At 37.5% G+C, this 26,916-nt stretch overlaps 1 protein-coding gene across 23 annotated transcripts in view; it reads right to left on the bottom strand.

The window, feature by feature from the left end:
* Positions 1-26,916, bottom strand: part of XRN1 (5'-3' exoribonuclease 1) — a 120,598-nt gene that overhangs the window by 14,183 nt on the left and 79,499 nt on the right. For 9 of the 23 annotated variants that reach the window (XR_014076642.1, XM_081569544.1, XM_081569530.1 and 6 more), the window contains exons 30-37: positions 24,707-24,776; positions 18,021-18,228; positions 17,448-17,543; positions 11,177-11,279; positions 4,273-4,334; positions 2,786-2,896; positions 2,507-2,629; positions 1,925-2,084 (exon numbers count right to left, since the gene is read on the bottom strand). Coding sequence is in view for 21 of the 23 variants with exons in the window: in XM_081569544.1 (XP_081425670.1) it covers positions 1,925-2,084; positions 2,507-2,629; positions 2,786-2,896; positions 4,273-4,334; positions 11,177-11,279; positions 17,448-17,543; positions 18,021-18,228; positions 24,707-24,776 (933 nt within the window). In the remaining 2 variants the exon portion in view is untranslated. Of the gene's footprint in view, positions 1-1,924; positions 2,088-2,506; positions 2,630-2,785; positions 2,897-4,272; positions 4,335-11,176; positions 11,280-17,443; positions 17,544-18,020; positions 18,229-24,706; positions 24,777-26,916 lie in introns of all 23 variants that reach the window. The other 14 variants (XM_081569526.1, XM_081569522.1, XM_081569532.1 and 11 more) reach the window with 6 other exon arrangements.

Here is a 26,916-nt window from a genome sequence, read left to right as displayed (position 1 = left end):
AAGACATAGTTAAAAAGTGAAAAGAGGAACTTCTCATGAAGCAAATGTAAGAACTATTTAGTCTTGCCTAAAATAACTAGAACTAAATGAAGATTTTTAGGTGATTATAATTAATTACTGATATATAATTAAGATAAAGAATTAAAAATATAATTTGATGACTGCCAAAAATTAACATCGTTAACACGTTGTAGGCAAAATCTAAACAAGCAAATGGCTTTCTTGAGCTGATTTATAATTAATTCTTAAGGTTTTTTTTTCTTTAATTTTTATTGGAGTATAGTTGCTTTACAGTGTTGTGCTAGTTTCTGCTGTACGGTAAACTGAATCAGTTATACGTATACATATATTCACTCTTTTTTTAGATTTGCTCCCATTTAGTCACCACAGATCACTAAGTAGAGTTCCTTGTGTTAAAATTCTTCAGTTTTGAGGCTTCAGCTTTGGTTTTCTCAAAATCCACCTTACTTTCTGAGCCACACGGATCAATGTTTTTTGCTCTAAAATAGTGCTTCTTGAATGTTTTTTCTGAAATTAAACCTTCCAAGTGCCTTTATACAGAATATGATTTAAACATTCTGAAAGATCACATTCTTTATAATCAAGAAACTCATCAACAGAACAAAAGCACAGCCTAGTGGAGAATGAATCTAAACCTCTAACTATTATAGATTAAAAAGAAAGTGGCTTGCCCAAAGTCACACATTAGTTCTTTTACATGGGCTGGGTTCTGAGCTCTTCATTCTAAGGTATATGATAGTTTTTACTATCCTGAAATATAGTAAAAGTTACTTGTTTTTGACAGTGGGATCATACTTACCTGATACTGTTTTAAAATTTTATTTTGCTCTATTTCAAGAACACATCTGTCACTATGATACATATTGTTTCCTGAGAGTTATTGGAATTTTAATTATTTATCCTGATACTCAGTGAATAAATGAAGCTAGGCTCTGATATTGTTCCAGATTTTGATCTTTAATAAATCCAAATTGGCTTATTTCGAAATGTTTTTTACCTGAGAAACTTTTGTCCCCACCTACCATTATTCCTGGTGGACTTTTGAAGATAATTACAGAGACAAAATATTAAGTATAGTGGATACAGACGTAGGGGCAATGATCAACATCTAGTGAAGTCCAGCTGTGTGCCAGATGTTATGCTGTAGGCTTCACAGACTTGTGGTAAGTGCCACTTTCCAATGTGTGCCTCCATTAATTATTTTTAATTGATTTTACAGCTTCTTCTTTTTTATGTGAGTCAAGTTACTTTAACATAATACTAATACCAATTCTTGGCACCAAGGATGTGTTAGACACAGTGCTAACTGCTTTATGAAAGTGAAAGTGAAAGTGAAGTCGCTCAGTTGTGTCCGACTCTTTGCAACCCCATAGACTGTAGCCTACAGGCTTCTCCATGCATGGGATTTTCCAGGCAAGAATACTGGAGTGGGTTGCCATTTCCTTCTCCAGGGGATCTTCCTGACCCAGGGATTGAACCCGGGTTTCCCGCATTGCTTTATATATGTCATATAATTATTGCAACAGACATTTGCAAGGTTATTTTATAGATAAAAGAAAAGTTAAATAATATATTTAAATTACATAATAATTTTAAATTATTGAGAAAAGCTAAAATGTAAAAGCTTTTCTAGGTATGGAATCTACAGAATGAGTATCTGTTATAGTATAATTTAAGTAGTTACAAGAAGATAATTAGAGATCTACTGGTTACAGTTATTTAACACATTGTTATGTAATGACATAAGCATAAGAAAACATACTCTTACTACCCTTCATTATACTTAAAAAAATAAAAGTAGTTTTATCTTTAAAAATTACAAGATTAAAAAACCAAATGAACTGAATTTTTGAAGTTGGTTATTAGCTTACTTAATTTCTTATTAAGTACTTAGCTTACTTACTCAATTTCTTATTTTGTTTAGGTTGTGAGGAAGATCCATATTCATCTCTTCTACTAGAGGAAACAGTGACTTCATTACCAAACTGTTTCATTTCATTCTTATGGTCCATACTGTCAGAGCTGTCAATTTTTAGAATTTCTTTAAGCATCCGAGTTCCCTTCTGCTTTGAAAATGATTGGTATGGAGATAGTGGGGGTAGAGAGAAAAGTTAAACTTAGAGTTATAGAGCTTACTGATCCTCCTTTTAATAAGTTCTATTGTTAAAAATTAAGACAATAACTAAATTCAGATAAAGAATAAGGAAAATCAATAGAGTTGAAAAAAAATCCACATTTCCTGGTAAAGAAATAGTAATTATCATTCCTGCTTAATTTCTGACCAAATAGTCTGGGAACAATGTTTGAAAAACAAGGGAGCTATGGTGGCTAAATAGCCCATGACAGCCTGATTTTCCTCACAGGATGACAATAATATGCATCATATCAGTCTATGTAAGAGAAGGTGTCTTAACTGTTGCACAGGGTATGTATGGCCAACAATAATGAAATTACCATATTGTACAAGCTCCTACAAAATACAAACCATAGCAAATGACTGTGGTGACAAATGTTCTTCACTTGGAGGCTCTTCATGATGAGATGACTGTATTTCATTTTCTTTGGAGATATTCAAGGATGCTAAGAAGTTCTCAATTCCAGGATTAGGCTAAAAGAATAAATATTTTGTGCATGAAGTTTTGAAAGTACAAGGACCTGAAAATCACTAAGAGTTTTATGTACAAAAACGATCATTTAATTTTCACTCACTCGTCTTTCCAAGTGTTAAAGTGTGGGAAGAGAAACTGAATGAATGGTCTTTTACCTTATCAACAGCACTTGGATAACCAGTCACAACCTTTTGATTTTCTGAGACTTCTGAACTTTCATTTCTCTTCAGTAGCTTAATATTACATTTGGCAGGCCCTCCAAATGTCTATAAAAGAGTAAGAATGGATTTTTGTGCAAATAAAATTATAGTTACTACTTAACAGTATTTTAAATAAATCACTGCAAACTTTTTGGAGTGTTATTTTTTCTTTTATATTGTAAGAAAAAAGGGGGGCCCACAAACTTGATGAGGGAAAAAATTACATCTTAACCTCCATTAATTTCTAAATAAGATTTAGCATTCCTTTCAATTATGAATGTAGGCAATAAACTATTAACACAATGGTGGTGATTCTAATGGCATTTCAATATAATTGGTTTTCTTTCAAATCTTATATATTTTATTGTAGCATTAATACTATTATTCTCAGAAAGAGTCCATATGCTTCACCAAAGAGGCCCAAAGCACTAAAGAGTTTATGAACTCCTTTTCTAGAAGAAAGGAAATTATAGCATAAGAGTTTCAGAAGGAGAGGGCTTTGAAAGTCATGTAATTCAACCCTTTATTGGTATATGAAAATTATTGGGCTCCATTACTGAGAACCTGTTATGTGCCAAGATATCTGCTAAGATATCTTTTATAAATATATTATAGCTTATAATAGCTCTAACTTTTTAAAAAAGTTTGTTATAAAACATAATATGCATATAAAATGCACACATGAGAAGCATACATATGTATTTTTAGATTTAAAGTGTTTTTTATTATAAAATATATACACACTCTTTATCAAACAGCAGAAACTCTTAAAACATAAATGATCTCAGTTTCTCTTATTAACCTAACTTCACAGAATTAACTGTTAACTTTTCCATGCTGGTCTATATATTTTCATTGAATATACAAACATGCATGCATGCTTAGTCGCTCAGTCACATCTGACTCTTTGTGACCCCACGGACAGCAGCCCGCATTTCCAAGTATTTTATACATAAAATGTACACACACTCATATAAGTAGGCATGTTTGTATGTATTTATATAGGGCTTTCCTGGTAGCTCAGCTGGTAAAGAATTCCCATGGAAAGAGGAGCCTGGAGGGCTGCAGTTCATAGGGTAGCAAAGAGTCGGACAAGAGTGAGGGACTAAGCATTAGCACCAGACTGTATATAATGAATGAGACGGACAAGTGATATATTTTAGCTTCCATTTTAAAGATGAAGAAATTGAGGCTGTGAGAAGTGCAGTGACTTGCTCAAGGCCACTGAACCATTAAATGGTAGAACCAGAATGTATCTCTAATTCCAAGTCTTGGATTCTAGTTGTGCAACCTCCCATCCAAGGGACTGACAGACTCAGCAACCCTCTTGCCACACACATTATGAATCTGGTTGAAAGGGCTGCAAAATTAAGGCAGATGCCACAGAGCCACCAATTCCAATAAAAAGTGGGCTACTAGAAATTTGATTTTAAGAAGCTTACCTGCCTATTTGACATTTTTTGTGACCGACTCTCAGTTTTAGGACTCTTACACTCTTCTTTAACTAGACACAAGAAAATAGAAATTCTGTTAACTGAAATTTGCTGCATACCTATTAAAATTTACCAAATATTTACCACAGCAAGGCACTGTGCTAAAGAATTCACTGAATTCCACAGAGGGAGACAAAGGCCCTGCTTTTGAGGAACTTGTAATCTAGATGAGGGGGAGAAAAGATACAGGCAACAACAAGGGAAAAAGAAAGGTGGCATCTAATTGAGTCTTGCAGAATGGCAAGTTTTCAAAGGGCAGAATGGGGGCTAAGTATTCCAGCAAAGAAAATAGTAAGAGAAAAGACAAATAATAGGAGAAGCAGAAAGCAAGGAATATTTGTGGCACTCTAAATAGACAAGTTCTGCAGGAGGCTAAGAAGTATAATGCAGCTCAGTTGAACTAGAGGAGCAGTCTGCAGGCCACAATATGCCAAGGACTGAAGACTATGGAATTACACTGGAGGTAATGGGCATAATCACAGAAAAGTTTTGATCAGGTAGGAATCTGATCAGAATTGTGCTTTAAGAAAATTAAAATATAGCAGTGGTTTATTATATAGAAGGAGTAAGAGACCAATGAGGAAGCTATTTTAGTATTCTTGTTAAGGGGAAATTAGGAGAACAGAAAGAAAATGAAAAACGACAGAATAGAAGAGGAAGGAGGGAAGGGAAAAAGGAAGAAGGAAAGAAAAGAAGGAAGAAAGAAAAAATGGAAGGAGGAAGAAAGAGAGGGACGCAAGAGGAAAGAGAGGATGAGGAAAGAAGTAGAGGAAAGGGATGGAAGGGAGGGAGGGGATGGAATGAGAGATAAGGGAAGGAAGGCACAAAGACGAGAAGGGAAGGGAAGAGAACAGAGAGGGTAAAAGAAGAGAGGAAGGTAAGGAAGAATTCTTGCAAAAAAGGAGGAAAATTAAAAGTAATATGACATGATTCAACATTAAACCTTTGGTGAGACACACAAGAAAACTAATTGGAATTCCACATAATGTAAATGGCTTACATACTTTTAGATAAAGAATAACTTGAAGAAAAATCACAAACATTTTAATTAACTATGAAATCTTGAAGCTTTAACTATCAGATTTATGGGGACATGAATCTATATTTAACTTAAAATGTAAAAGAAACAAAAATAACATATAGATATTGGTGCAAAACAAAAACAAAAATCTGAACCAAAGTTATAAAACAAGAAAAGTTTTTTCAAAATAGTTTTTAGAAAAACATTTTATAAAGACTATTCTTAAACTATAGGCAATATATAAACACATAAAATACCATGTGCATATAAAATATAATCAATTAGACTCAGGACTTGGCACTTGGTATTTCCTCTGCTGGAAAGCTCTTCAGCAAGCTGATTCCACTTTCCTTTCATTTGGGTCTCTATTCAAATGTGTCCTTGGAGAGGTATTACTTGACTACCCTATTTAAAACAGCATCTGCATCACTCAATCTTCTTACTCTGCTTTATTTTTCATCTAGATTTATCATTACTACAGATTATGGAATTCACTCTTTGCCTATTATTAGTCTCAACCTTAGAATATAAAGTCCATTAGGTCAGAAAACTTGTCTGACTTATCCCCAGCACTTAAAACAATACCTTGCACATAATACAACTGAATAAATAAATAAATGAATAACAAAAGAGTCATATTTTGAACATGAAGAGCAATTTGATACAATTTGGGAATACTGTGATCAAGAGAAGAGAAAAAGTAACTGTAAGATGAAGATTCTCATCTGTGTATCTGTATTCCCTACTGTGCCTAAAACACAGTGGACTACTGTAACGAATGAAAAGAGTCAAAATATATAAAATATGTTAGAGAATACTAACAATAAAACACTTGCACATATTCTTAACAAAAATCTGTAATATAATTTGAATTTATTTATCTATTTACTTTTAATTTTTTGGCCATGTCTTGTAGCATGTAAGATCTTAGGTTCCCCAAACAAAGACTAAACTTGTGCCCATGTAATGGAAGCATGACGTCCTAACCACCAGACTGCCAGGGAAGTCCCTGGAGTAATGTAATAGGCAAGTGTTTATATACACAAAAAGGTAACTGGATTACTCTGAATAAAATTTAAATTTATCTCAAAATGTGGTGAGGTGACATCAGCAAAAATACTGAAGGACCTCTACAAATTCTTTCTTCCATAAAAGCAACAAGAAAATGAATATAAATTACCAGAATCCTAATTTTCAGAATGATGGAAATTAATCAAAGACTTGCGACAATCTGGGATGTATTTCCTCAAGAAAAAAGACTGAATCTTAGTAAAAAAAGTGAGCTTTGTGACATTTTAACTTGCCCTACCCAGTTCCATCCCTTACTCTCCAGTTCTATGAAGCCTTGAAAAAAAAAACAGGTAGTATTTTTTTGGTGAAAATCCATAGCCTGGCTGTCACTAGAGATTAGAATGAGGCTAGAGCTCTTTCAAAGTGTTATTCCAACATTCTATGAGCCCAGTATTACCATGATACCAAAATTAAAGACATCACAAGAATATTACAAATGTCCTTTATGAATACAGATGCAAAATCCTCAACAAAATAACAGTGAATAGAATCTTGTGTGTATAAGAAGGATTATACACCAAGATCTAGTGGGATTTATCCCAGGTATGCAAGGTTGGTTCAACATATGAAAAACAAATCGAATGCATAAAGGACAGAATCCATGTGATCATCTCAAAAGTCACAGAAATAGCATGTGACAAAAACTAATATCCCTCCAAGGTTAAAAAAAAATCAACAATCTAGGAATACAAAGAAACTTCTTCACCTAATAAAGGGCAGCTATCAAAACCCCACAGTTAACATTGTATTTAATGATGAAAGACTGAAAGCTTACCCTTAAGATCAAGACAAGGATGCTTTCCCTTAACACTTCTATTTAACTGGTGGTTTTAGCCACAACAATTAGGCAAGAAAAAAACAGAAAGCATCCAGATTGTATAGGAAGAAGTAAAACTATATTTGCAGAAGCCACAAAAAACTAGGGCTAATAAATAAGTTCAACAAGGTGGAGGAATACAAGATCAATATACAAAAGTCAGCTTTATTTCTATATATAGTAATGAATAATACGCTCCCAAAATTAAGGAAAAAGCTCCACTGACAACTGTAATAGAATAAAATACTTAGTAATAAATTTAACAAAACAATTCAAGACTTATACACTGAATACTATAAGACATCATTGAAAGAAATAGAAAGGCTTACTGAAGATGACAATACTACCCAAAGTGGTCTACAGATTCAGTATAATCCCTACAAAAATTCCAGCTGCCATATTTGCAGAAATAGACAAGCTGCTCCTAAAATTTATATGGAAATGCAAAAGACCAGAACTTGACAAAATATCTTGAAAAACAAAGTTGGAGGATTCAAATTTCGAAACTGATAACAAAACTATGGTAATGAAGATGGTGTGTTGTGCACAAAAAGATGGAATATAGAGAAATGAAATGCAATTAGAAACTAGAAATAAACCTATGCATCTATGGTCAACTGATTTCTGACAAGGGTGCCAAGACAACTCAATGGAGTGCAAAGAGAATTCAATGAGCGAAGAACAGTCTTTTAATAAATAGTGCTGGGACAACTATAGAGTGAATATGGACTCATACCATATACGCACTTTTTCAAAAATGGAAAAAAAGACCTAAATGTTACAGCTAAAACTGTAATGCGCTTAGAAGAAAACACAGGTGTAAATTTTTGTGACCTTGAATTAGGCAATGGTTTCTTAGATGATACCTAAAGTACAAGCAACTGAAGAAAAAAGTAGAAATAGATAAATTGGACTTGGTCAAAATTAAAAACTTTTGTGCTTTAAGGACACTGTAAAGAAAGTTAAAAGACAACCACAGGATGATAGCATATATCTGCGAATCAAATATCTGAACAGCATATAGTATACAGAACATAAAAAGTACTTCATAGGACATGGAATATTAAAAGTACTCTTACAACTCAAGAACGCAAAGACAACCTAACTTTTTTAAATTTTATTTTCAAGCAATGTATTTTTAACTTGGATGCAAACAAACCAAGAAAAAAAAAAAGAAAGAGAAAGAGAAAGAGAGAGAGAGAGAGAGAGAGAGAGAGAGAGAGAGAGAGAGAGAATCCCCTGGGGACCAAAACTGCAAACCAAGGTAAGATTAGCTGATTTGTCCCTCTAGGCAGTGTTCCTGACCCGGTTTGATTTAAACTTCGGGTATTTGGCTCTTTCACTTTGCAGGTGAAGAACTGAAGGCTCATAAGGGGCGTGGCATTTCACATGGACGTGACTTCTTAGGGGTGCAGTTTCCTAGGAGAGGTGACCGAGGCTTTGAACTCAACTGCCACAGCATGTGAAAGTGCAAGGTCATGGTTCTTATGTTCTCACACTAGTCCTCCCATTATTGTTATTACTACTATTGCTGCTGCTGCTGTCATTAATAAAAGCATTGAGTCTTCCTGATGGAACCCAGAACCCAATGGCTGTTCCGAGGAGTCAATAAGGGCAGCTCAGCTGATTCAATCTTCTCTGGGTGCAAACACCCTTAAACTTGACCACTGTCCCCTGAAGACGATGCTGTTGTTCCATCTTCCAGAAGAGAAGCCTGAGGCCCAGCATGGAGGAACCTGGGCTTGGTCAGGATTCTTGAAAACCCAGGGGTACAGGGAGAGGGCAGGCTGCATCCCAATACTGCTGCTCCTACCAGAATTCAGGGTGGAGTGGCCACAGGTCACCAAGGCTTGGCCCCTGACGCAGGCACTCCCTTGCTGGGGCTGCCACTGCTGGGGGCTGGGTACCAGGAGCAGTGGGGTACAGGCTGGCACACTTTCCCAGCTGGGTGCGTGCCTGACTGGGGTGCACGCCCCTTTCAGGGTACCCACACTTGCCTCCATCCACACCTACACCTTCCGGCCTGAGACACACATTAGCTGTCTCCCCTCCATCTTCCCCCAGACCCTGACAACCACAAATCTACTCTTTATCTCTGTGGATTTTCCTGTTCTGGACGTTTCATAGAAATGGAATCACACATTCTATGGCCTTCTGTGTCTGGCTTTTCTCACCTGCATTGTATCTGGGGGCTCATCTGCTTTGCAGGGTGTGTCACTGCCAAAGTTTGAATTTGTACTGCCTGCCCTGTGTCCCTGGGACCCCAGTAGCACTAGCACCTTCCTAAAGCCCAGGATCTGGAGAGGCATCCCACCACAGCCCTGGCATGGAGTGTGGTGCTGCACACACACCCTGGGCCCAGTGGCTACTCGCACACCTGGCCCTCTAACCTCTGCCCAGAACCCTCTGTCCTTCTCTTTCCGCAAGCTAACACTCACACACCCTCTTGGCCTCATCGCACCTGCCTCCTCCTCAGGGAAGCCCTCCAGGTAGGCATGGACCCCTGAAAGCTTGTCTCTTGGCTCCGTCCACTTCCCCCACCTCGCCCCTATCTTGTAGGGTTTGGAATGACACTTCATACTGCCACCCTCTGTGTCTTATCTGTCTCCTGGGTTAGGCTGCAGATTCAAGTGGGCTGGGTGTGTGTTTTAGTCACTCCGTCATGTCTGACTCTTTGCGATCCCATGGACTATAGCCCGCCAGGCTTCTCTGACCATGGAATTATCCAGGTAAAAATACCGGAGTGGGTTGCCATTTCCTTCTCCAGTGAAGACAACCTAATTTTAAAATGAGCAAAGGATTTGAATGTTTCTCCAAAAAAGATAAATAAATAGCCAATAAGCCCATGAAAACATGTTCAGCACTATTAGTTATTAATGAATTAGAAATGAAAACCACAAGAAGACTCCACTGTACATTTACTAGGATGACTATAACAAAAAAGTTGGATAACAACACTCCATAACAAGCATTGTGGAGGATGTGAAGAAATTGGACCCTCATATACTGCTGGTGGGAATGTAAAATGGTATAGCCATTTTGGAACAGTGTGGTAGTTCCACAAACAGTTAGGCATAGAGTTAACTCAGTTAACTCAGTAAATAAATAAAAGACTCAGTTATTCCTTTACTTCATATATACTCAAGAGACCTGTAACCATATGTTCACACAAAAGTGAAGTCACTCAGTCTTGTCCGACTCTTTGCGACCCCATGGACTGTACCCTACCAGGCTCTTCCATCCATGGGATTTTCCAGGCAAGAGTACTGGAGAGGGTTGCCATTTCCTTCTTCAGAGGATCTTCCTGACCCAGGGATCGAACTTGGGTCTCCTGCCTTGTAGGCAGACGCTTTACTGTCTGTGCCACCAGGGTATTCACACAAAAACTTGTACATAAATATCCACAGTAGCATCATTTATTATAACACAAAAGTGAAAATGACCCAAATATCCATCAATGGGAGAATGGATAAATAAAACATTGTATTCATATAACAGAAAATTGTTCAGTCCTAAAAAGGAATGAAGTACTGATATATGCTACAACATGGATGAATCTTGAAAAGATTATGCCGAGTGAGTGGAGTTGGTCTCAAAGATCACATATTTTATGTTTCTATTTACAGGAAATGTTCAGAATAGGTCAATCCACAGAGGCGGAAGTAAATTAGCAGTTGCCAGGGATAGGGGAATGACTACTAGTAAGTACAGACTAATGAGTATGACTACTAATAAGTACGATATTTCTTTTTGGGGTGATGAAAATGTTCTAAATTTAGATACTAGCATTGGTTGTATAACTTAGTAAAACACTAAAAAAACACTGATTTAACTATAAAAGGATGAATTTTATGATATGTGAATTATAACAATAAAGATGTTAATTTATAGAAATAAAAGGAAGTACTTAGCACCATATGTATACTTTCTAACTCATAACTTACATTTTCTGTGAGGCTCATGTTTTCTCTGTTTAACGCTGTTGTCATTAAAGCCAGTTTTATGATGTTGAGTTACTTGACTTATTTCTTGAGGTAGAACTGCACCCTGAAAGTTAAAATTCTTATAAATGATTTAAATAAACTCTTAATATTAAAACTACTTCTCTTCCTCAATGCTTAATAGTTACTTCATTATTTTTTTGTAAAAATTATAGACTTCACTAGAAAAAGATTTAAGGAATTCAAAAAAGTAAAGAGAATTTAAGAAAACCATTCAAATTCTACCTTGAAATAACTATTATTGACATTATGATCATCACTCCAGACACTTCTCCATGCATTAGATAGTAAGATACATAGAAAACAATCACTTTACAAAAATGCTTTCAACAGAAAGAATTAAGTTTAATTTTTTTTTTTTTTATAAATTTATTTATTTTAGTTGGGGGCTAATTACTTTACAATATTGTAATAGTTTTTGCCATACATTGACATGAATCAGCCATGGGTTTACATGTGTTCCCCTTCCTGGACCCCCCACCCACCTAAGTTTAATTTTGTTTGAAGTTAATACAGAAACTAAAGATTAAACTTTAGTTGAATGTTTCTTCACAACAGAAATATCAGCCTCTAAAGATCTTTCTAAATTTGCTTCAAAGTAACCCTACCTCTAGAGTACGCGAGATGGTAAATGAGTAGGTGTTAAGAAGAGAGGACTGGACATGTTCAAGGTTAAGGGTAAGTACTATTCTCTTGACTTCATTAAATATTTCCATTAATGAATTTTTAAAAATTTATTATTCCTGCCCCTATGTTATAAAAGTTGAGGATATTAGTCCTTCCACATCCCTTCCTCCAGCACCTGATCTTTATTAATTAATATTTATGTTGTCAAGGTATCCAAGTGCTGGAAGACTACTACTACCAGATAGCAAGACTGACTGTAAAGCTACTGTAACTGAGACAGCACATGAATGGACAAAATTAGCAAAATGACATATGATTAAGTTTCATATAAAGATCATATCAGATCTTTTTGCTTTCTGATAGGGAGAAGAGGCGTGAAGGCAAAAAGAGATAACTTGCCATAGCTGAAGTGGGAAGCAGAAGCAGAGTAGAGGCTGGAGATGTTCAATATAAATTAATCTTTCTATAATGATTAATTTTGCTTCTGGTGGATCCTATTTATTTTCTTCTGAGCACAGATGAATGAACACTGGGTATGAGCAAAGGCATCTCATGCTCTAGTTGGCAGTGGACATGCTCCAAAACAGTTGTGATATGCACCAAAGTGTGAAGGAAAGGTCTAGTGAACTCATATCACAGGAACATCTAGGGCTCTAAGAAAAGGGCCAAGAGATTTCCATCTGCATAGCACAATGGCTAGTGGGGATTTGGGCCATAGTAGTTCATTTCGGGGGATTCTGATGCTAAAACAGGGAATCAAAACATCAGGATCAATAGATTGGTATGAACAAATATTGTGTGTCTATTATGTGCCAGGCATAGTAAGATGTACTTTGCATCCATTATCATAACATCATTATAATAATGCTACAATCATAAAAATGCTATGGTGTGTTCAGATTCCATGTTACAGATGACAGAACTGAGGCTCCAAAATGATAATGGTTATAGGACTTAACAACAGGAGAGCTGACTTCGGAGCCCTAACTCTAAAACCCATGTTCACAATATGATTTCAGAGAAAAAGTGCCATGACTTTAATAAGAAAGAAAATATTCCACTTTTAAGTATAGTTTTTGGAATTATTCTGTTTGACGTCTACATGTCTATTTATATTAGTTGTATTGTTATATTCTGCCAATAAAGACTTGAATGTTTCTTAAAAGACTTTTTAAAAAAGCAGTTTTATCAACAGGTTCACAACAATACTGAGAGGAAGGTACAAAGATTCCCCTATTCCCCCCACCCCCACCTCCATTCATGCATAGCCTTCCCCATTATTATCATCTCCCACTGGAGTAGTACATTTGTGACAACTGATGAACCTACACTGACACATAACTGCTACTTAAGGTCCATATTTTACATTGGTTCCACTCTCGTTATATATTCTGTGGGTTTGGACAAATGTGTAATGACATGTATCTACCATTATACAGAATATATTCATTGCTCCAACAATCTTCTGTGTTCCACCTATTATCTCTCCCTTTCCCAATAATCCCTGGCAACCACTGATATTTTTACTGTCTCTGTAGTTTTGCCTTTCCCAGAAGCTTGAATACCTTAAAAAAAAATCATGTTGAGTTCTCTAGAATTTGCTTATTAGGTGAATACCAGGTTGCTTATTAATGCTTCATGGATATAAGGGTTATATGTGGCAGCTCATAATTCTTAGAATATACAGGAGAAAAAACATGGGAGTGTTCAGCTGATACGAATAATGAAATAGCACCTTAATAACAGGAGATGCATACACAAGAGTCTATGGAAATACAAAATATCAAGTGTTGAGTTCCATCTAAAGAAAATTGGTGCTAATATGCCAGTAGACATTTTGGTATGAGAGAGGAAAGAGAATGAAGGAACAATGCAAACATATAACCTGAAATGGAAATTATCTGTTATGGCAGAGGGAAAGTAAGGAGATCAATTTGACTGGAAGAGAGCATTTTACCAAACAGTTGGACATACTTTATATAAGAACTATGCAGGGTGGGATTATAGAAGACCTAGATATTAGTTTGAGTTGAGGCTGAACTCCAGTAGTTTTAAACAGGGAGCCCTATACATTCTAGACTATTTGAATAACACTGCTTTAGGGTTTGAAAAGACCTCAGAGTTCATCTAAGTCCAATGCCTTAATTTTATATCTGAGGCCAAAGAAGCCCAGGGAAATTAGATTTGTGCAATTCGAGGCACAAAACCTGATTTCCTAATTCTGAGTCTAATATCAGATTTATCTTCACTATACTGCCTAGGGTATAAAGGGAATTCAAAACAAGTAGTCTTGGACTTCCCTGCAGGCATAGTGGATAGGAACCTGCCTGTCAACGTAGGGGTCACGGGTTTGATCCCTGGTTTGGGGAAGATTCCACATGCCGTGGAGCAACTAAGCCCATGTGCCACAACTACTGAGCCTGAGAAGCCACAGCAATGAGAAGCCTGCACACCACAACTAGAGAATAGCCCCCATTCACTACAACTAGAGAAAGCCCACACAAAGGAATGAAGACCCAACACAGCCAAAAAAATAAATAAATAAATAAAAATTATAAAAAAACCCCAGGAGTTCTTATTAAGTAGATACTTGGCTCAATTATGCCATGGGGCCAACACAGGTAAAAAGATCTTTAGAAAAGATTATGTAGGCAGTACTACATAAGAAGGGCTAGAAAGACATAACAAACAGGAAGCACAGATAGGAGGTTTATTTAGGGATGGGGGCACAATTTAAGGTCCCGTTGTAAAAACTGAGAAGAGGCAAAAAGATTTGGGATCTCAATGCAAAAAATATTAGAAAGAAGCAAAAACTTTTAAATTCATGCTTTTCAGATTATATGCCCAGGTAAATGGTTATGCTGGAAATAAGGATAGAAGAGGTTTTAGAGATATCTTGAAGTTGAGGTGATGGTGTAGCATCCATCTGTACCTGTCTTCTAGAAAGTGGAGATACTGGGTTGATCTTGATTGAAAGGTTGGAATCAGAGACATAGACCAAGTGGTAATTAGCAGAGAAGAGTCACTGTTAAGCAATGAGGCAACAGGAAAAACAAATCTGTTGTGTTTTGGGAACAGTCTCCAGTGAAAGGTTGAAAGCACAGAGGTTAACAAAGAACTCGAACACACAGGGAAGGGAAAGAGGAGACTCAGGGTCATGTTTTCTCTTAGAGCAGAACTCCTTGAAAGAATTACCTATATTTGCTTCCTCCAATTTCTCTCTTCCTCGTCTCTCTTAAACCCACTCTTATCAGTATTTCACTCCTATCATTCGACTGAAACTGCTCTTGTCAAGGTTCCCAATGGCCTTCATGTGTTAAATTTTGTATGTAGTCAATTCTCAGCTTTTCATCTTAACTGATCCACCTACAGCATTTGACACAGCTGATTACTCTAGTCTAACATCTATCCTTCACTTGGCATGTAGAAATCACCCTTCCCTGGTTTCCTTCCTGTCTCATGGGCCATTCCTGCTCAGTCTTCTTTTTAGTCTCTCCAACTCTTGAAGGATGGAATGCTCTAAGGTTAAGTTACTGAACCTTTTTTTCTATCTATATCCAAGAAAGTGGATATAGAATATATATATATATATATATCTTGGGTATATTTAAATATATATATGCACATATATTCATATCTGCACATACATACACACAAACATAAAATGACTTCCAAATTTCAAATTTATCTCTCCAGCCTGGACAACATTTATGACCTTCAGACTCAAATGTTCAACTCTACATCTCCACTCAGATATCTAACTCTGATATCTCTTCTTAAATGTTTAACATGCATCTCAAACTTACCAAACTAAACTCCTGATCTTCCCCCACAGATCTACCAGACCTGCAATCTTTCCCATCTCAGTTAACAGCCCATCTATCATTTTAGTTACTCAGACCTGAAGAGTCATATCCTTTAATACATTATTTCTCTTTTACCCCATATCCATTTCATCATCAGCTGGAAATCCCTTCCAAATATGTTTAGAATTTGACTACTTCTCACAGGGTCCTATTTTCCTGATCCAAGTCAATATCAACTCAATCTTGATGATTTCAGTAGTTTCTGAACTAACCTGTTTCTACCTTGGTTCCTCTACATTCTATTCTCAAGGTAGCAGGCAGAGTGATGGAATTAAAATATAAGTCAAATCATGTCACTCTGCTGTGCAAAACCTTCTACTGATTCCTTGTCTCACTGAGTAAAAGCCAACGTCCTTATAATGATCCAGAAGGACCTACTAGTATCTATCTGTTACCTCTCTAATTACATTTCCTACAACTCACTGTACTCAAATGGTCTTCTTCCTTGTGTATGTCAGAGATCACCACTCTCAGTAGGAACTTTGACTTCATTTGGAATACTCTCTCCTCAGATATCGGTATATCCTACTCTTCATTTCATTCAAATCTTTGCCCAAATGTTACTGGAACATTCCATTTAAAATTATAAAACCTTGCCTCCCCTCTCCACTAAATTCCCTATCCTGCTTCCTACAATTTTTCTCAAACTTATATTATCATCTAATACCATTTTTTTTTGTCTTATTTATTATCCTTTCCTCCCTACAATACTAATTGTATGCAAGCTCGGATTTTTGTTTTGTTTACAGCTGTATTCTTGGTGCATAGAACAATGCCTGGCACATGATAGGCAATTAATGTGTTGAATGAATGAAAGAATGATTTAAAAAAGCACTCTTGAAGAATGAGTGGTTAGCAGTATTAAATAAACAGAGGAAAAAAGGGTTTAAAAATCTGGATATGCGTTACATTTATGTAGAAAGCATTTATGAATGATCTAAGGAAAACTTAAAATATAGCATACTGGCAGAGGTGACTTGTGCACTGTCACTCTCAGCTTCTTTTTTAATTTTAGATATTTTTCCCCCATGTTATTATCTATTTTAAAATTGAAGTATAGCTGACTTAAAATGTTGTTGTCACTCTCAGTTTTAATTTCACCATCACTGCCTTTGCTATTTTCCCCTCTCTAGCACTGATAATGCCTCCATCACTGGAGGTATTAGAATAAATTAGGCCCTCATGGTGCAGGCCACTGGTTTATAAACTTGAGAGGACATTCTTTTTTGACTGAAGCTGAGAAGAAGGTAACTAGCAAAAAATGTAGTAGGAATTTGTTCCTTTTCATCTTCCTTTCTGTTTGTTGCCTGAGTCTACTCTTTTAGCAGAATTTCTTTTCTCTTCTTAATCTTGATCAAGGAATGTGAATTTGCTCATTCATATTTAAGACAACCAACTGCCAGCATAAAGCTATACATTGAAGTGAAAGTGAATAAGTTAACACATATCATTAAAGCCTTTATTAAATTTAAAATATAGTTATTATGATTTGTAAACAACTAGAAAAAAATCTAAAACTGATTTAAAATAAAAATTCTCTATAGTCTTACTCATTGGTCCAAAAACATATGTGGCTGAAGAGAACTATGAAAATTTAAGATCAAAAGTGTTATTTCTCTTTTATGAGATTTCAGAAGAAAAACTAATCACTGCATGCCTAAAAGAGAAACATAAAATAAATTAAAAAAATATGAAATGTCCATTAAGCAAGGTATACTAACCTTCTCTTGTAGGAGTGGCTGAAAGTGTTGAACCTTTCCGGAACTCTGTAAGGACTGCCAAATGTTACAAAATTCATCATCATTTCTAGCAGGTACCTGGGGAAGTACAAAAAACTTCTTAAGGAAAACTGAAACATAAATATGCACCAAAAAAAACAGTAGTTACCTATGAGATTTGAGAGGATTTTTGTTTGTTTCCTTTGTTATCATCTACTTATCCGTTTCCTAATTAGTCTATAATAAACCTATTATTTGGATTTAAAAGTTTGGTTAAAATTTTAGGCCATGAAATTAAATCAAGTTAAGTATCTCACATAAAATAATTCAAGTTTTGCCCTCAGGGAGATGAAATAAAGGAAATCACACATGAGTTATATGGTGGGCATTTGAAAACTGCTTTTGATAAACATGATATAGTCCCCTCCTTTTTACCTTTCAAATTAATGTCATTTCGTAGGGGATAACATAGATCATTTGGGTGATATAATTCAAAACATAAGAGTTAACCCATGAAGTAAACGTATAAAGAGAAAACAGTTATTTTCAAGCTCATTATCTAAATAAAAATCTTACTTGAGTAGGAACAAAAAGTGATTGAGGGGAATGGTTCAGGCCTCCTAAATGCCCAGATGAAACTGATGAATTTGAGCTATAGTAATTCACAGCTGGCTGTGGTTTCACAATGGCTGTCAACTTCTGATTTCCAGTTTCAGAGCGACTCCCATGAGAAAGGTTCACCAAGGCACTTGTTGGCAATCGATAACCTCTACCAGGTGAGCACCTAAAAGTAAAAAGTTGTATCAGGGTAAGAGGGAACTAAAACTAAATGTGCTATGGAGAAGAATCAAATAATTTTGGGTGGACTGTTCATAATTTAATTAAATATCATTTTCATTTTCAGTTAATTGATCTGTGGCTGCACCGGGTCTCAGTTGCTGTGTGAAGGCTTTCCTGGCTGTGGCGAGCAGGGCTGCCCTCTGGTGGGCGGTGGCTTCTCAGCACTGTGGGGCTCTAGGGCGGTATCAGTAGTTGCGGAGCCCAGGCTTAGTGACCTCCCCACCCTCCTGCATGTGGAGACTTTCTGGACCAAAGACTGAACCTGTGTCCCCTGCATTGACCACTGGACCACCATGGAAGTCCTGAATATTCCTTTTAGATTCAGTAGAAGAACTTGAAATTAGAGAAAGATCTCAATTTGTAAGATGATGTATCTCTGGAAAGTTTTTGAATAGACTACTCAGAGCTTTCACTGTGTGGATCACAATAAACTGCGGAAAATTCTGAAAGAGATGGGAATACCAGACCATCTGATCTGTCTCTTGAGAAACCTGTATGCAGGTCAGGAAGCAACAGTTAGAACTGGACATGGAACAACACACTGGTTCCAAATAGGAAAAGGAGTACGTCAAGGCTGTATACTGTCGCCCTGCTTATTTAACTTATATGCAGAGTACATCATGAGAAACACTGGGCTGGAGGAAGCACAAGCTGGAATTAAGATTGCCGGGAGAAATATAAATAACCTCAGATATGCAGATGACACTACCCTTATGGCAGAAAGCGAAGAAGAACTAAAGAGCCTCTTGATGAAAGTGAAAGAGGAGAGTGAAAAAGTTGGCTTAAAGCTCAACATTCAGAAAACTAAGATCATGGCATGTGGTCCCATCACTTCATGGGAAACAGATGGGGAAACAGTGGAAACAGTGTCAGACTCTATTTTTGGGAGCTCCAAAATCACTGCTGATGGTGATTGCAGCCATGACATTAAAAGACGCTTATTCCTTGGAAGGAAGGTTATGACCAACCTAGATAGCATATTTAAAAGCAGAGACATTACTGTGCCAACAAAGGTCCGTCTAGTCAAGGCTATGGTTTTTCCAGTGGTCATGTATGGATGTGAGCTGGACAGTGAAGAAAGCTGAGCACCAAAGAATTGATGCTTTTGAACTGTGGTGTTGGAGAAGACTCTTGAGAGTCCCTTGGACTGCAAGAAGGTCCAACCAGTCCATCCTAAAGGAGATCAGTCCTGGGTGTTCATTGGAAGGACTGATGTTGAAGCTGAAACTCCAATACTTTGGCCACCTCATGCGAAGAGTTGACTCATTGGAAAAGACCCTAATGCTGGGAAAGATTGGGGGCAGGAGGAGAAGGGGACTACAGAGGATGAGATGGTTGGATGGTATCACTGACTCAATGGACATGGGTTTGGGTATACTCCGGGAGTTGGTGATGGACAGGGAGGCCTGGCGTGCTGCAATTCATGGGGTCACAAAGAGTCGGACACGACTGAGCGACTGAACTGAACTGAACTGATTCAGCACTATTAAGTGGGAGAAAAATGTTCTAGAAGTGTAGTTGTATGTGTAGGGGTGTGTGTGTGAGCTAAGTTTGTCCTCAGAAGGCTTGCAACAGAATAGCTTAGTTAACTAATGAATTAAATTTCAAACTTCTTAAAGAAAAATAGAGGTTTATACAGTCTGGGTTATGAAGCTACCTGGTGTACAGCTGGTGTGGCTCTACTGATGCAACAGGAAAAATGTTAGCTTTGATCACTTCTATTTTCTGATCAATTGTTGAGTCCAGCTCTTTTTATCCTCCTCCTCCCATCTTAAAGTTCTAGACGTGGGAAGGCTAAGAGACAAGCATTTGTCATTTCTTTTCTTCTTGTTCGTGATAAAAGTGTTTAGATATTAAAATAAGCCCTCTGTGGTCAAAAGCTTTCAACTCTGTCACTTCTTTAGAATGTAATATTCTTATATTATGAGATCATGGGGAAGTAGAATTCTTTCATAAGAAATCTTTGTAAGATTTCCAGAAAATATTTTTGTGAGAAGTATACTATAAGATTCTGCATTATGCAATGAACATATTGCAGGCAGGCAATCTTTTATATAACTCTCAATCAATCAAGAAATCCAGTGTCTCTACCTAGGAGGAGAAAAACAAACCCTGAGAAAGAAGTTAACCTTAAAAACATATTTCAAAACTTATTTGGCTAAGGTTATTGGTAACCAAATGAAAATCAAAATCAGACACGAGATCCAGACTCTGCTGCTGCATTTAAAGGCACAGACAATGTCTTTGGGTAACATGCACATTCCAGTTGGAAAACAAAAATAGCATTCTGAAGGTGCTATAAGGACTTGCTGTAAGGACTGAAGATTGTGATTTTATGCAAACAGATTAAGAGTAATTCACTTTTAATCACAACTAATCAAAACAGAAGACAAAAGAAACTAAAGAAACTAAACAATCTTCAGTTTAGTTTTCCAGCTAGTGTTTAGAAAAGAAAGGAAAACTGGAAAGGATTTCATTTAATCCTCACAATCACCTAATGATGTGTACATCTTCCTTATGGATGAGGATATTGAGAGTCAGAATGCCTTTACCTAACCTACCCAAGGAAATACAAAAGTTAAGTGACAGAGCTCACAATTCTAATATTCCATGGTGCCTCTCCTTCTAACAGGATCCTTTTTCTGTCACTTTAAACTTTCTGTTAATGGTCGCCCAAAATAGACTTGAGGAGGTCTCCGCCATGGTAAGCTAAAAATAAACAATATAACCTTCTTGCTTTAAACCTCCTAGTTCACTTCAATAGCTCAGTCGTGTCTGACTCTTTGTGACCCCATGGACTGCAGCATGCCAGGCCTCCCTGTCCATCACCAACTCCTGGAGTTTACTTAAACTCATGTCCATTGAGTTGATGATGCCATCCAACCACCTCATCCTCCATCCAACCATCTCGTCCTTTTCTCCTCCTGCCCTCAATCTTTCCCAGCATCAGAGTCTTTTCAAATGAGTCAGCTCTTCGCACCTGGTGGCCAAAGTATTGGAGTTTCAGCTTCAACATCAGTCCTTCCAATGAATATTCAGGACTGATTTCCGTTAGGATGGACTGGTTGGATCTTCTTGCAGTCCAAGGGACTCTCAAGAGTCTTCTCCAACATCACAGTTCAAAAGCATCAATTCTTTGCCGCTCAGCTTTCTTTATAGTCCAACTCTCACATCCACACATGACTAGTGGAAAAACCGTAGCCTTGACTAGACGGACTTTTGTTGACAAAGTAATGTCTCTACTTTATAATATACTGTCTAGGTTGGTCATAACTTTTCTTCCAAAGAGTAAATGTCTTTTAATTTCATGGCTGCAATCACCATCTGCAGTGATCTTGGAGCCCCCCAAAATAAAGTCTCTCACTGTTTCCATTGTTTCCCCATCTATTTGCATGAAGTGATGGGACCAGATGCCATGATCTTAGTTTTCTGAATGTTGAGCTTTAAGCCAACTTTTTCACTCTCTTCTTTCACTTTCATCAAGAGGCTCTTTAGTTCTTCTACGCTTTCTGCCATAAGTGTGGTGTCATCTGCATATCTGAGGTTATTGATATTTCTCCCGGCAATCTTGATTCCAGCTTGTGCTTCACCCAGACCAGCGTTTCTCATGATGTACTCTGCATAGAAGTTAAATAAGCACAGTGACAATATACAGCCTTGTCATACTTCTTTCCCAATTTGGAACCAGTCTGTTGTTCCATGTCTGGTTCTAACTGTTGCTTCCTGGCCTGCATACAGATTTCTCAAGAGGCAGGTCAGGTGGTCTGGTATTCCCATCTCTTTCAGAATTTTCCACAGTTTGTGGTGATCCACATAGTCAAAGGCTTTGGCATAGTCAATAGAGCAGAAATAGACGTTTTTCTGGAACTCTCTTGCTTTTCCAATGACCCAGTGGATGTTGGCAATTTGATCTCTGGTTCCTCTGCCTTTTCTAAAACCAGCTTGAACATCTGGAAGTTCATGGTTCACATACTGTTGAAGCCCAGCTTGAAGAATTTTGAGCATTACTTTGCCAGCATGTGAGATGAGTGCAATTGTGCCAAGGTTTGAGCATTCTTTGGCATTGCCCTTCTTTGGGATTGGAATGAAAACTGACCTTTTCCAGTCCTGTGGCCACTGCTGAGTTTTCCAAATTTGCTGGCATACTGAGTGCGGCACCTTTACATCATCATCTTTTAGGATTTGAAATAGCTCAACTGGAATTTCATCACCTCCACTAGCTTTGTTTGTAGTGATGCTTCCTAAGGCCCACTTGACTTCACATTCCAGGATGTCTGGCTCTAGGTGAGTGATCACACCATCGTGATTATCTGGGTCATGAAGATCTTTTTTGTATAGTTCTTCTGTGTATTCTTGCCACCTTTTTTTTTTTATTATTAATTTATTTATTTATTTTGCTGCTGCTGCTAAGTCACTTCAATCGTGTCTGACTCTGTGCGACCCCACAGACGGCAGCCCACCAGGCTCCCCCATCCTTGAGATTCTCCAGGCAAGAACACTGGAGTGGGTTGCCATTTCCTTCTCCAATGTATGAAAGTGAAAAGTGAAAGTGAAGTCGCTCAGTCGTGTCTGATTCTTAGCGATCCCATGGACTGAAGCCTGCCAGGCTCCTCCGTCCATGGGATTTTGCAGGCAAAAGAGTACTGGAATGGGGTGCCACTGCCTTCTCCGTTATTTATTTTAATTGGAGGCTAATTACTTTACAATATTGTAGTGGTTTTTGCCATACATCGACATGAATCAGCCATGGGTGCACATGTGTTCCCGATCCAGTACCCCCCCCTCCCCTCCCCATCCCATCCCCCAGGGTCATCCCAGTGCACCAGCCCTGAGCACCTTGTCTCATGCATCAAACCTGGACTGGCGATCCGCTTCACATATGAGAAAATACATGCTTCAACGCTACCCTCTCAAATCATTTGACTCTTGCCTTCTCCCAGAGTCTAAAAGAATGTTCTTGACATCTGTGTCTCTTTTGCTGTCTCGCATATAGTGTCATCATTACCATCTTCCTAAATTCCATATATATGCGTTAGTATACTATATTGGTGTATTGGTGTTTTTCTTTCTGACTTACTTCACTCTGTATAATAGGCTCCAGATTCATCCACATCATTAGGACTGATTCAAATGCATTCTTTTTAAAGGCTGACTAACATTCCATTGTGTATATGTACCTCAGCTTTCTTATCCATTCGTCTGCCAATGGACATCTAGGTTGCTTCCATGTCCTGGCTATTGTAAACAATGCTGTGATGAACACTGGGGTACATGTGTCTCTTTCAATTCTGGTTTCCTTGGTGTGTATGCCCAGCAGTGAGATTGCTCTCACTTATTTGCCACCTCTTCTTAATATCTTCTGCTTCTGTTAGGTCCCTACCATTTCTGTCCTTTATTGAGCTCATCTTTGCATGAAATGTTCCCTTGGCATCTCTAATTTTCTTGAAGAGATCTCTAGTTTTTCCCATTCTATTGTTTTCCTCTGTTTCTTTGCAGTGATCACTGAGGAAGTCTTTCTTATCTCTCCTTGTTATTCTTTGGAACTCTGCATTCAAATGGGTATATCTTTCATTTTCTCCTTTGCCAGTTATCCTAACTGCCAGTTATCTTTTCTCCCCTTCAAGGTCGAACTTCTCAAGGGTCAGCTGTTTCTTGTCTCCTTTACTCCACTTGCTGTTCACTCCTCAAACCATTCCAACCTAGCCTGAGCGTCTACAATTTCACTAAAACAAATGACAAAGAGTTATCATGTCTCTCAATTCAAAGAATGTTTCTATTACTCAAGTTATTTAACCATTAAAAAAATGCAATATGATCATGTCAAATCTCTGATTTTGATAACTTCACACTGCTTTAAGGATAAAGACCAAGATACCACAATCCTTAGCATGTCCTGAAAGCAGGTTACCAGTTCCTGCACAGTGTGGTGCTTGTTCTTTTCCCTTACTCTAATCTTACATAGTTGCTGAGGTTGACACACCTGCATTCTTTTAGTCTTTTAAATGAGTGAAAATGTCCTCTGCTGCATAGGCTATTCTTTTTCTGACCACCTGTTACTATTCTTTCAGTTACCTAGTCTTCATGTCCCATTTTATACATCACTTCCAGAAAGCCTTTCTAGAACTCTCAGAACAGATCACACTCTATTATAGACACCTGAACTATTAATACTTCTTCCTAGCACTTGTCACATTTTAATTAAAAAACTATTATTTTTAGTAAGTTAGTTCCCTTATACTTTAAGTGAAAGCTCTGTGAGGGTAGAAACCATGTCTGTCTTATTCACTGTTACAACCCTAGTAACAAGTATGATGTTTCATACATACTAGGAACTGAAATTGTGGACAAATAAGCAAATAATATAAAGTCACTGGCCATATGGACATATTTACAAAGAGTAATTATCATCTGGAAATACAAACCTTATTGTTAAGCCTCCAGGAAATTCTTCATCAAATAATACTTCAAATAGTACATCAGCTTCTCTATTAGCTGTTTAAATAAAGAGAGATTGAAAAATCATATGATTAAAAAAAACAGAATGTGAGTTTTTGGAGTATTAGCATTGCAACTATCAATACAGATGCAAATGAAAAGATAAGCTCACAGATTCCCTTACTGGTATTAACTTAAAGTAAAATAATACTATTTTAAATTAGATGCCGTGAGAATTAATTATATTTTTATCTGTTTTTTATCTGTTGGAAATTATTTGCAAAAAGAGAGTTAATAAAAGAAATAACTCTGGAATTTGTAGTTTAGAAGGTTTTACAGTCAGACAAAGGAAACGAAGATTTGAAGGCATGGCAGTAATGAGGGAAAGAGAATGGAGAGAAAGGATATATTACTAGATAGAATTGGCAGGAGTTTGTGACCTGTATAGACAAAAAGATTGGAGACAGCAAAGACGACTCCAAGGTTCTGGCAGGAGATGACTTGGTAGATAATGGATGTCATGATTGAGACATGAGACATGTGAGAAAGACTATGGTACAATAAACCTTAAAGAGGAGCAGAGAAGAATAAATTTGGCAGAGAGGATGATAGGATAGAACTGGAAAGTTTAAATTTACCCAAGTGCCAAGGTAAAGTGAAATAATTAGCTATAATAACATTTGAATTCTAAGCCCAAATTAATCAGCGAGTCTATCACATAACTTCAGAATGGAATCTCTCTCTCGCCCCACCTCCACCCCCACCTTTTCCATTCCCTTGGTTCTGTTTCTCCGGAGAACCCTGACTAATACCATATCTGATACTGTGTTAACCCATGGTAAGGGCTGGGGGATATTTCCCTCATTCTCAGTCTTTCATTGTGCAATTGGAACCAGGCCTGCAGAGCTTACTCATTCTCTCCCAGCGGCTTTATCTTTCATCTGATACTTTAACCTAAAATCTTAAACCAAGAAAGTGGGGCTCAATGAGAGGCAAGAGTCTCTTCTGTGAAGGTTTAAGATCCACTTTTTAGGTTCCTTTTCTTGTCTGAGGGAGGAGCCACTTACGGAAAACATTACTGACCAAAGGATTGTTCACCCGCTTTAGTGAACAAAAGGGGAGATGAGGCATCAGGTGAAGGCAGTAAGACAAATATTCCCTTTTACATTCCATGTCCATGGGATATATGCTTAATAAATGACAAAGCTTTTTCCACTCAGTGTAGATATAGCTTTAAAATTCTTCTCTAGATAAAATTTCAACCAGTCACTACTACTGACGGGGGTTCTCAGAAGAAAGGAAACTTCTGTTATCAGTACTAAGGCCTTTTCAGGACAACCTAATCAGAGTAGACTCCACTAAGCTCAGAATTTGAAGTGCCAATGCATGAGGCCGGGCAGACAGCAGCAGGAGGGTTGCTTCATGACACGCATGTGACCCTTACCATCCTTAGCCTGGGTTTGTTAACCTACTTGACTTTCTTGCCTTCGTTTTAAGCACCAAAACCACATCCAAAACATTCAAAGAAGAATCGGGGAAGAAAATTCTCTTTTAGAAGTAGACCCCAAGATGTGCAAAATATGGAGAACCAGCACTCAAAGTTAGGAAAGAATCAGGGGAAAGAGTTCAAATCCCAGCTCTGTCACTTATTTGTGTAAACTTGGGCAAGTCACTTAAATCAAGTCACTCTTGGATGAAATAATATCAGGACTTCCCTAGTGGCTCAGTGGTAAAGAATTCATCTGCCAATACAGAAGACATGGGTTTGATCCCTGATCCAGGAAGATCCCACATGCCTGAGAGCAACTAAGCCATGCACAACTATTGAGCCTGTGCTCTAGAGCTGGAGAGCCACAACTTCTGAGCCCATGTGCTGCAACTACTGAAGCCCAAGTACCTAGAGCTGGTGCTCCACAGCAAGAAAAGCCACCACAATGAGAAGCCCACACACCACAACCAGAGAGTAGCCTCCACTTGCCACAACTAGAGAAAAGCCCACATAGCAACAAGGACCCAGCACAGCCAAAAATAAGTAAATAAATAAATAAAATTATAATAAAAGAAGAAATAATATCTACTTCTCAGGTGGATGGGAGGGTTAAATGTAAAAGTGCCCAGCACACTGTTGCCAATAAATAAGCAGTTCTCTTAGGCTCATGGCCTGTCTGCTCTTCCATCTTTCTGGACAGTGAGACCA

Source organism: Giraffa tippelskirchi, chromosome 2, assembly GCF_054371585.1.
Source record: "Giraffa tippelskirchi isolate mGirTip1 chromosome 2, T2T-mGirTip1v1.2.pri, whole genome shotgun sequence".
In the NCBI taxonomy this organism is placed as follows: Eukaryota; Metazoa; Chordata; class Mammalia; order Artiodactyla; family Giraffidae; genus Giraffa; species Giraffa tippelskirchi.
This window is presented reverse-complemented; position numbering and strand designations above follow the sequence as displayed.